At 41.2% G+C, this 12,102-nt stretch overlaps 1 protein-coding gene across 1 annotated transcript in view; it reads left to right on the top strand.

Annotated features, from left to right (window-relative positions):
- The window catches only part of LOC117521320 (THAP domain-containing protein 5-like), a 55,199-nt gene that overhangs the window by 29,079 nt on the left and 14,018 nt on the right, over window positions 1-12,102 (top strand). The window contains exon 6 of the mRNA XM_034182634.1: window positions 2,293-2,297. Within this exon, the coding sequence (XP_034038525.1) occupies window positions 2,293-2,297 (5 nt within the window). The remainder of the gene's footprint in view (window positions 1-2,292; window positions 2,298-12,102) is intronic.

The following is a 12,102-nucleotide window of genomic DNA, read 5'->3' as shown; positions in this document are numbered from 1 at the left end:
AAGTGAAAATCCAATTAGCTGTTCTGAGTGTGGTAAAATATTTCAACAAAAGGGCAATCTGATAAATCACAAAAGAAGTCATACAGGACAGAAACCATTTAGCTGTTCTGAGTGTGGTAAAACATTCGGATACAAGAGCAGTCTGAGCGCACATGTGATAAGTCATACAGGACAGAAACCATTGGCTGTTCAGTGTGTGTAAAAGATGTGGACATCAGAGCAGTTTGATCAAACACAAGAAAATTCATGCACGACAGAAACCATTTATCTGTTCTGAGTGTGGTAAAAGATTTGGAGAAAAGAACTGTCTGATTAAACACGAGAGAATTCATACAGGACAGAAACCATTTGGCTGTTGTGAGTGTGGTAAAGATTTGGGCATCAGAGCAGTTTGAGCAAACACAAGAAAATTCATGCAGGACAGTAACCATTTGGCTGTTCTGAATATGGTAAAAGATTTGGAGAAAACTGTCTGATTAACATGAGAGAATTCAGGACAAACTGTTTGGATGTTCTGAGTGTGGTAAAAGATTTGGAGAAAAGAGCAATCTGAACACACACACGAGAGTTCATACCGGACATGGTGGGTTCGGAGTTCCTACTGGACACTTGCCTCGAGTCCCAGTGTGAAGAGAGTTTGATGGGAGAGATCTCTGTATGAGGACGTTTCAATGAAAACGAACCCCAGCTAAAAACCCCACAAAGCAAATATGAAAAAGTTAAAAAATGATAATTGTACTGGCCAGATGTCTCCCAGGATAAAAAGGTCCCCAAATCATGCCTCGGCACCAGGGTGTGTGAGGAAAGCAATGGTGCAACTTCCAGTGCTGCAAGGAATGATCTGTCCTGTGGGAGCACTCAGCTGGATAATCCACCAGATCAGCACAGTTCTGATCCTGGACTCCAGCAGCAACAGCCTCAAAGGGCCAAAAGAAACTTATGAAACTACGCCATTGTAAACTGGACCATTGCGGAGAAGAAAATGATCTTCTACTGCTTCGCTTACTCAAGGCATGAGAAGTGGGGCAGGAGGAAAAAGGCAGTATTTGAGGAGCGGATAAAAGAAGTGGATTTACAAACGGAAAAGAAAGAAGCCACCACAACTGCAAAATTACAGTCGATTGCCCCTCAAACCACAAAACATCTGACAGCAGAGGAAATACAAAAAAATAAAGGAAGAAGCCCAAAAAGAAGCAATAAAGGATCATCAGTCGATGATCCTTTGAAAGGAGTCAGTGGAAGAGGGAGGAAGAGTGGGTACTGCTGTGGGCAACGGAATATGCAAAAATAAATACACCAACCAGAGAGAAAGATGTAAAGAATGGCAAAGATATTCCACCACCACTGCCCAAGAAAAAAAGACATACCAAGGGGCCGACTTACCACCCAGAGACATGACTTTATTACACAAAGACACTTCTCGGATGCTGAATTACAAGGGATGCAGCATGGCTGCAGGCTGCCCAAATGGTCAGGGTTGGAAGAAGAATTGGCAAATAAAATTGAGGAAACAAGGAGAACTGAAATGGATGAGCGCCCGAAATTGATAAAAATTAAAGAATAAAATGTTCAAAAGTCAACCTGGGATTGAATAAACTGGTTCCACAAGGAACCACATTATCAGAAATAAATTGTGTAAATTATGGAGCAGCATGGTACATCTAGTCCCTCATTATTCGGACAGAAGAACCAAAATCAGGAAAAGGAATACCGTGCCGTGATGGAAAAAGACAACAGAAAATCAGTCGCCTCAGAGCAGAGATCTTCCAGATGTTGATACTTCTGGGAGGCCAAAGTCACAAAAGGAACAGCCTTCGAAAAGTCTGTCGCATTAAAAGAAAATACAATATTGAAGATAAGCAACTGGCTGCGAGGCTGGCTGAGCACCAAGCCATAGTGAAAGCGTTCGCCGCTCAAATTAGAAACAACGGTAAGAAAATAAAGGCCAAACAGATAAACAAGCAGTTTGTACATAATCTTAGGCTAGTCTACAGAAATATGGCAAAGGATACAATAGAAGTATAACAGCCACCTGAAAGAAAAGAAGTTGAGATTTTGGAGACCACTGTTTGAAGACCCTAAACAGCACCAAGAGGCCGAGTGCATTGAAATAATACAACAGAAAAACAAAGACAAACAGCAAATGCCAGCAATGATCATAACTGAAGAACTGATAAATAAAATTCATAATAACTTTATTATATAAATATTTTATGGCTAATAGAACTCACAATACTAAAGAAGTGAAAGCAAAATGGGGAAAAAGAATTAGGAATAAAAGTTTCTGAAGAGGAGTGGTTGGGTGTTTGGAGAACTCAGCATTGAACCACTTCCTCCAGGACTTGGAGGGAGCATGGTTGGAAAAATCTAATTAGATTTTTTATAACCCCCAAAATAACAGCCAGATGTGTATCCAGAGTACAGCCCTGTTGGAGGGACTGTGGAGATATCAATGTGAACCATGCTCATGTTTTTTGGTTATGCCCTAAACTTGTATTATTTTGGAAAAATATCCATTCACTAATTACAAAGATTTTAGGCTATGTGATCCCTAAAACCGTCATGTTTTTGTATTTTGGTTATATCGGTAGAGATGTAGGACATGATAAATACTTATTGAAAATACTGCTAATAGCCTGTAAAAAGGCTATTACTAGAAAGTGGTGTAGAGTAGAATCTCCTAACATAGAAGAATGGATACAAATTGTAAAAGGTATTGCTGATACGGAGATTCTGACCCACAGACTGAGAATCCAAGAAGACCTTTGCAGAGAGAAACTGGAAAAGTGGACACTTTATTTCAACGTCACATCAACAGGAATAACTGTTGTTATCCTCAAAATTATATTATTGTTTTGCTTATAGTACCCTGAACGTTCCCAACTTATGTTTTGTTTGTATAAAAAGATAAACTATAATAAAGTATATATACACTCAACAAAAATATAAACGCAACACTTTTGGTTTTGCTCCCATTTTGTATGAGATGAACTCAAAGATCTAAAACTTTTTCCACATACACAATATCACCATTTCCCTCAAATATTGTTCACAAACCAGTCTAAATCTGTGATAGTGAGCACTTCTCCTTTGCTGAGATAATCCATCCCACCTCACAGGTGTGCCATACCAAGATGCTGATTAGACACCATGATTAGTGCACAGGTGTGCCTTAGACTGTCCACAATAAAAGGCCACTCTGAAAGGTGCAGTTTTGTTTTATTGGGGTGGGGGGGATACCAGTCAGTATCTGGTGTTACCACCATTTGCCTCATGCAGTGCAACACATCTCCTTCGCATAGAGTTGATCAGGTTGTCAATTGTGGCCTGTGGAATGTTGGTCCACTCCTCTTCAATGGCTGTGCAAAGTTGCTGGATATTGGCAGGAACTGGTACACGCTGTCGTATACGCCATTCCAGAGCATCCCAAACATGCTCAATGGGTGACATGTCCGGTGAGTATGCCGGCCATGCAAGAACTGGGACATTTTCATCTTCCAAGAATTGCATACAGATCCTTGCAACATGGGGCCGTGCATTATCCTGCTGCAACATGAGGTGATGTTCTTGGATGTATGGCACAACAATGGGCCTCAGGATCTTGTCACGGTATCTCTGTGCATTCAAAATGCCATCAATAAAATGCACCTGTGTTCTTCGTCCATAACAGACGCCTGCCCATACCATAACCCCACCGCCACCATAGGCCACTCGATCCACAACATTGACATCAGAAAACCGCTCACCCACACGATGCCACACACGCTGTCTGCCATCTGCCCTGGACAGTGTGAACCAGGATTCATCCGTGAAGAGAACACCTCTCCAACATGCCAAATGCCAGCGAATGTGAGCATTTGCCCACTCGAGTCAGGTCGAGACACCGATGAGGATGACGAGCATGCAGATGAGCTTCCCTGAGACGGCTTCTGACAGTTTGTGCAGACATTCTTTGGTTATGCAAACCAATTGTTTCAGCAGCTGTCCGAGTGGCTGGTCTCAGACGATCTTGGAGGTGAACATGCTGGATGTGGAGGTCCTGGGCTGGTGTGGTTACACGTGGTCTGCGGTTGTGAGGCTGGTTGGATGTACTGCCAAATTCTCTGAAACGCCTTTGGAGACGGCTTATGGTAGAGAAATGAACATTCAATACACGAGCAACAGCTCTGGTTGACATTCCTGCTGTCAGCATGCCAATTGCACGCTCCCTCAAATCTTGCGACATCTGTGGCATTGTGCTGTGTGATAAAACTGCACCTTTCAGAGTGACCTTTTATTGTGGGCAGTCTAAGGCACACCTGTGCACTAATCATGGTGTCTAATAAGCATCTTGATATGGCACACCTGTGAGGTGGGATGGATTATCTCAGCAAAGGAGAAGTGCTCACTATCACAGATTTAGACTGGTTTGTGAACAATATTTGAGGGAAATGGTGATATTGTGTATGTGGAAAAGTTTTAGATCTTTGAGTTCATCTCATACAAAATGGGAGCAAAACCAAAAGTGTTGCGTTTATATTTTTGTTGAGTATATATAAAAAAGAAATAAAATTCATGACTATAGTAACTTTAAGGTACATGGCATTGATAAAGCCCCATAATTTTGGTTGAAAAGACTGACAGCATTGCACCACCACTATGCCGCCGCTTTCACAAAAATATTGAACGGAGAAGAGGACACACCAGACTGGCTAACGACTGGGAACACAACCCTACTCCCAAAGACCAAGGAAACAAAACCTCCCAACAAGTATAGACCCATCTGCTGCTTAACAACAACTTACAAATGGCTGACAGGAGTTATAGCTGATGCTGTTTATGAACATCTGGACACTGGTGGCTACCTGGAAAAGGAACAGAAAGGTTGTTTCAGAAATAGATTAGGCACTAAAGACCAGTTACTAATAAACAAAGCTATCCTGGAGGACTGCAGAAAAAGGAGGAGAAACCTCAGCATGGCTTGGATTGACTACAAAAAGGCATTTGCTAACATCCCACACTCATGGATCATGAGATGCTTAGAACTTTACAACATCAGTAAGGAAGTAAGATCTCTCCTGAGAACACAAATGAATAAGTGGAACACCACCATCACCCTAAACTATACAGAGGGACAGATAATAATCCCAGACATAAAAGTGAAGAGAGGGATATTCCAGGGAGATAGTCTCTCTCCACTCCTTTTTTGTCTTAGCATTGACCCACTAAGCAAGATCCTCAAGGAATTTGACATCGGGTATGATTTAGATGGAGGTAGAGGAAGAAAACAGACAGGTGGTGAGCCATCTTCTATTCTTGGATGTCTTGAAGATATTTGCAGATTCAGAGAGTGGATTCAGGAGGCTAGTGGAGGCAGTTCATACGTTTTCTAAAGAAATCGGTATGGAATTTGGGCTGGATAAATGCTCTAAATGTACAATCAGAGGTGGTAAGAAGCAGGTCACAGAAAATATACAGTTGGATGAAGGGAGCACTATTGAAGGTTTGGCTGAGGATTCCATGTACAAATACTTGGGAATTGAAGAAAATACTACAATAGAGCACAAAAAAAATGAGAGAGAAAATAACACAAGAATACCTAAACCGCTTAAAGATGATCTGCAAATCAGAATTGACACCAAAGAACAAGATCACAGCCATAAACCTGTTTGTATTGCCTGTGGTGAGCTATGGGTTTGGTATAGTAGACTGGCCACAGGGTGAGCTTAATAAGTTAGATACTAAAATCAGGAAGATGCTCACCCTACATAAAATTACATACAGAAACCAATGCATGGATAGAATATATCTCCCCCGTCTAGAAGGCAGCTTAGGTCTTACGGAGATCAACCAGGCTTATAGAGCATCTATAATAAGTATCGGGCAGTACTTAGAGTTCTCAAGAAGAAGTCATGAAAAACGTAACGCAACCTCATATTAAGACCTTGTCACAACAGACCTCCATTATTAAACTGGCAGAAAACTTTGGCGGAGATCTCTTGCAAGAGAGAGAAAGCAATGATCTGACACTTGCAAGGACACTAGCAAGACAGGCCAGGGAAAAATACAGCAAAAGAGAACAAAAACATCGAATAAATAGATGGAAATAGCACAAAAGGGCTGGCTGATTCCAAGAAGAACTCGAAAAAGAATATATAGAAAAAAAAGGATCTATACGGTGGCTTACAAATGGAGAACTTGGTTTCGATGGAGAAAGAATTATAGTTGGAGAACAAGATCAGGGACTACTAACAAATGGCTTCAAGAAAATGGCAGGAATTTCACAAAATGATCAATGCCGATTCTGTCATGCAGCTGTTGAGTGTGAACCACTTAGTATCAGCATGTCAGATCCTCATGGCAGACGGACATTACACATGCCGACACAAGATCTGTGAATATCTACATTGGAAAATATGCAAGGAACTGGAGGTGGAAGTAGAGGGAAACGTTTGGGAGCATGAGCCAGCACCAGTCTCATCCAATGGAAAAGTGACCATCTTCTACAACAAAGAGATCCCAGCAGGAAGACATATCTAAGGAGGTGCAATCAAACCTGATATTGTCATCTGGAACAAGAAAGAGAAAACAGCCAAAATCATTGTGACAGTCCCCAATGACTGGCCTGAATAGAGCTGAAAGGGAGAAAATCACGAAAAACCAAGACCTTAAAAATGACCTACAAATAATGTGGTCATTGAAAGAAATTGATATTATACCAGTTGTGGTGGGAGCAACAGGGCTTATGAAGAAGAACCTGAAGAAATATCTTGAGGCAATCCCTGATCACCCAAGTGCCCATGAAGTGCAGATATCCGCAGTTAAAGGAACAGTCACCATCTTGAAGAGAGCCCTTGGATACAATGCCAGTAATGATTAAGATGAAACTGTAGAGCCCAGGTTTGGGGCCCATTGCATTCTGTAAAAAAGAAATCTAAGAGAGAAAAAAAAAAAAGACATCCCTGGTCACCCAAGTGCCCATGAGGTGCAGATATCCACAGTTAAGGGAACAGTCACCATCTTAAACAGAGCCCTCGGATACAATACCAGTAATGATAAGGATGCAACTGTAGGCCCCAGGTTTTGGGGCCCATTGAAAGCGTAATCTAAACACACGTTATATGGATGGAGGTGCAATAAAACCTGATATTGTCATCTGGAACAAACAAGAGAAAACAGCCAAAATCATTGATGTGTAACAGTCCCCAATGACTATGGCCTGAATCGAGCTGAAAGGGGAAAGATCACGAAATACCAAGACCTGAAAAATGACCTATGAACAACCAGTTGTGATGGGAGCAAGAGGCCTTATGGAGAAGAACCTGAAGAAATACCTTGAGACAATCCCTGGTCACCCAAGTGCACACAAGGTGCAGTTGTCTGCAATTAAGGGAACGATCCGCATCTTGAAAAGAGCCCCGGGTCTGGGGCCCATGCATTCTATTAAAAAGAACTACAAGATAAATGAAAAAACAAAGATTTAAAAAAAAAAAACATTTGGGTGTTCTCAATGTGGTCAAAGATTTGAATAAAAGATCCACTGGAACACACACATAATTCATACAACCTCAGGGACTTTAAAAAAAGGTTAAAAAAAATGGCAGGGATTTCACAAAATGATCAGTGCCGATTCTTTCATGCAGCTGTTGAGAGTGTAAACCATCTAATTTCAGCATGCTACAATGTCATGGCAGATGGACTCTATAGTTCCCGACACAATAAGATCTATAAATATCTCCATCTTTATGCAAGGAACTGGAGGTGGAAGTAAAGGAAAATGTCTGGGAGCATGAGCCAGCACCAGTCTCAACCAGTGGAAAAATAACTCTCTCTTAAGACAAGGCGATCCCAGCAGGAAGACATATCGAAGGAGGTGCAATAAAACCTGACCTTGTCATCTGGAATAAGCAAGAAAAGTAGCAGTCCCCAATGACTATGGCCTCAATAGGGCTGAAAGGAGAAAGATCACATTGTTCATAGGTTATTTTTAAGGTCTTGGTATTTTGTGGTCATTGGAAAACATTCTAAACAAAAGGTGGTATTGGGCGATTCACCCCCTACCCCCACCCCCAGTCTTAAATATTTGGATTAAATGATGTGTACGGCCAGTTTTCTTGAGATAAGTTAGGGAATGAACACATGAACATTTTCAATCACTGAATACATCTAGGCTTTACATCAGTCATTAAGAAATACAAACATTTTGGCACTGTACGGTAAATCTGTTGTTGCATCCAAAACAGATTAGTCAGTTAGGTTAGGTCAGACGTTCTGTCCTCTAGTTGTTGAAAAATGCTTTGAATGCTGAATCAGGCCGCAAATACAGCTTGTGAACTTGTGAGGATTTGGAACAACCCGAGGGTTCTGAGTTGATGTCACGTCTCTGGCAGCCACGTTTGCGACTGTTTAGACGTTACTAATGTTGAAAATGCTTGTTTAAAATGAAATCTTAAAAAGACATTACTTATATTCACATTTTGTGTACAATTAGTTAAGCTAGCAGCACCACACATCAAAACTGTGACGATTTCATTTAGCTCAAAAGATATGCTAGCCTACCTCCACTGTGATCGGCTAAATAGTCGTCTCCCAGGTAATTTCCTGAACGCTTTTTTTTTTTTTTGGCAAGTAGGATTTCTTTTCTCTGGTTTTTCTGAGCTTCGGAGGGTTCTGAACACAGCATGTGTCAAGAAGGCAGTCCTCAAAAACTGTCTATGCTGGAAGGAGACTATAGGGAAGCCACCAAGAACCTACTCTGAAAGGAGAATCTGCTTTTGTGGATGCGATTAGGGAAAAAGTGGGAATGGTGCAGCCTTTTTTCTTGTTTCTTAAATTTAAATGCATTTTAAATACTGACCCAGCTTTTTCTGATTTGGGACTGCATGTATTTTATTTGGGGAAATTGCTGAACTGCTCTAAACTCTGAAGTGTTAACAGTTAATTGTGTTTTTTGGGGGGGGGTTTACAAATGAAAGCATTCACCTCTTATAAAAAGGTGGGGACGTGCAGGTGTATCTTGAAATAAATTGAACTGTAATGTCGGTTTGTCTGTGTATATTTTTGGAAAATGAATAAAGTCAGGTCGCCCACTGACATTGGCCAGTTTGTATTTTTATTAGTACTAAACTTCATTTCAGTGTGATCGATGTTGGACTCTTAATTTTCTCTCTCTCACCTCCTCCTCAGACACGTATGGTGATTAACCGCTGCAGTTGAACTTAAAACACAACTACATGTGGTTTGAACGTAAAAAAAATTTAGGAAATAATAGTCTATTAAAGTTCAGTGTTCTCACCTGCTACATGTGATTTCTGCATCTGAACGTCACTGCAGACTTTCTCCACATCAGGTTTGTGTAACATGACTTTTTTGATTCAACACATTCATCTGTCTGTATTTTTTTTGTTTGATTTCTTTTATCTGTGATGATGCTTAATGCATAATGACTTCAATCTGTCATAAATTTGGAATAATTTATTGATGGGATCTGCTTGTGACACGTGTGCACGTTGGACATGCACAGTAACAGTAATTGCTTTTGTTGAAGATGTTGATTACGCTAGACACTTTGTGTCTTGTGCATGGAACTATTTCACCATTGTCACTACCTAGTGAGCATTTATCTGTTGAAAAGATCTTTAAGGGCCCCTTCAGAAACTATGAGCAAACAGCATTAGATAATTAACACCTTTCACTGGACTTTCTGTGACTGAAAAACAACCGACAGCTGTGAAAAATAGAAATTAAAAAAAAAATTGTAGTGATCGAAACAACCAACCAACAAGTCACGTGACTTGTTTGGTTCACAGACCTCACTTTGTCCACGTCTGATTGCTGCAAGGAGCTCTGTGACAAAAACTCTGGATTATACAGATCATGGAAAAGACAAAGGTGATGGTGAGTCCACATGAACTTAATGTACTTATTTATATTTTAAAACATTCCATGAGAGGTGTTTTTAAGCAGGTTCTATCGGGCGCACAACAGTGGAGGGGAAAATTTTGCACACAAGATAAATCCAAACTGAATGTGCACTGTACACAAATGTGGAAAAAGGATTCATGTAATATTTAGCTTGTTTTGTCTTCCGAAGTCCCCACCGTATTTCAATCAACCAGGCAATCCTCAACTTGATCCGTTACCCAGGTGTCACGGCGTGAACAAGGGGTTAAACGGCACATGCGCACGCTTACACTCATGAAACTTCCAGTTTCATAATCTAACTAGTATATTGATTACCCATCACACAGTGACAGTAAATGCTACTCTTGATCATAACTATTAGAGAACTAATATGTTAAAGCCTCTTTATATTTTTAATTGTGGTTGACATAAGGGTCCCTTCACACATAACGTGACTGAGGCAGAATGGCGGATGAAGGAGGAGTCAAATGGCACTCGTAAAAAATCAGTGCAGCACTCGAACGCCTCATACAGTCATTGCCACACTTGTTCGGTACTGCACATGCACTATATATTCACGTATCACTCGTGTCAGCAACCCATTTGAACAGTGGGCAAGATGAGATCGCACTGCCATCTGATCGTGTTTGCAGCATTTGAACGGCATGTCGTACGCAGGTCAGACATATCGTGCCGTGCCTGAGCAGCTGCACGAAATCATCAGCCATGTCAAACCATGGCTGAATGCCGTGATCGAGGCAGCCTTCACACCAGCGGCCGAATGTCGGCGAATGCCATGTGCGTGCCCATTCGATTTAGAGAAGGCGGGGCCATTCACACTGCCAGCACGAAAATAGAGAGCAGGCAGAACACGTTCAAGCTGGCTGTGCAAACAGCAGCACATTATCTAAGTGCCCCACGAGTGGGTTACCAAGCAACAGAATTGTGAGTGTGACCCCCCCCCCCCCCCCATCCACAAATGGCATGTGTGTGTGTGGTGCCCCACACACACAGACACACACACACCATGAGGTGTGGCTGAGGTTGCGGACGTTGGCTGCAGTGTGATTGTGGTCAGCAAAGCGCTCACAGCGGCTAGCTGTCATGTCTGCTGGCAGAGCTGACAGCTGTGGAATAACATGGCATATGGCAAACCCACACCACTGCCTCCTCATGCAAACTGAATGTTTCAAGTATTAAACCATTCAGACATGGAGTAAATATAACGTCTTACTGTTCATTTCAACATCACAGTCTGACGAAAAAGTACATCTACATAAAGCCTCCTTGGCTTTATGTAGAAAGAAAGATGTAGAAAGAAAAGTTTAAAATGGATGGAGGTGCAGAGGGGTATGACTGGGGGGGGGGGTCTGAAGCTGAAGGTTTTTAGCCATGCTAATGCTCCCCAGAACCATTTTCTGCAGTGAATTTGCAAGGAGAGATAGGGAGGATGGAGGCAGCTGTTTATCCAACTTTTTACAAGCTGGACAAAATCTATCTTCATATGCCAGCAGCTTCTGTTCCATGCGAGTCTTGTCCAAAACTGAAGAGGAGCAGACTCGAGCCTAACACCACTGAAATGATCTTGTTTTGAATTAAAAGCCCCCAAATCCCCTTCATTTTGTACAACTATGGTCATAACAGTCCATAGTTTCACAAACATTTCATAATTTATATCTCTATTACATACAGTATTTTATGATGGCACAATCAAATTAGAACACAAGTATATTATTGTTCCATGCAAGTGCTATGTTACTGGCCAGCAGATGTTGCCATACAGTAGTGTTCAGAATAATAGTAATGCTATGTGACTAAAAAGATTAATCCAGGTTTTGAGTATATTTCTTATTGTTACATGGGAAACAAGGTACCAGTAGATTCAGTAGATTCTCACAAATCCAACAAGACCAAGCATTCATGATATGCACACTCTTAAGGCTATGAAATTGGGCTATTAGTAAAAAAAGTAGAAAAGGGGGTGTTCACAATAATAGTAGTGTGGCATTCAGTCAGTGAGTTAATCAATTTTGTGGAACAAACAGGTGTGAATCAGGTGTACCCTATTTAAGGATGAAGCCAGCACCTGTTGAACCTGCTTTTCTCTTTGAAAGCCTGAGGAAAATGGGACGTTTAAGACATTGTTCAGAAGAACAGCGTAGTTTGATTTAAAAGTTGATTGGAGAGGAGAAAACCTATACGCAGGTGCAAAAAATTATA

The sequence above is a fragment of the Thalassophryne amazonica genome, chromosome 12, assembly GCF_902500255.1.
Source record: "Thalassophryne amazonica chromosome 12, fThaAma1.1, whole genome shotgun sequence".
In the NCBI taxonomy this organism is placed as follows: Eukaryota; Metazoa; Chordata; class Actinopteri; order Batrachoidiformes; family Batrachoididae; genus Thalassophryne; species Thalassophryne amazonica.
Note: the sequence above shows the minus strand (reverse complement) of the source record. Positions and strands in the feature narration are given on the sequence as shown.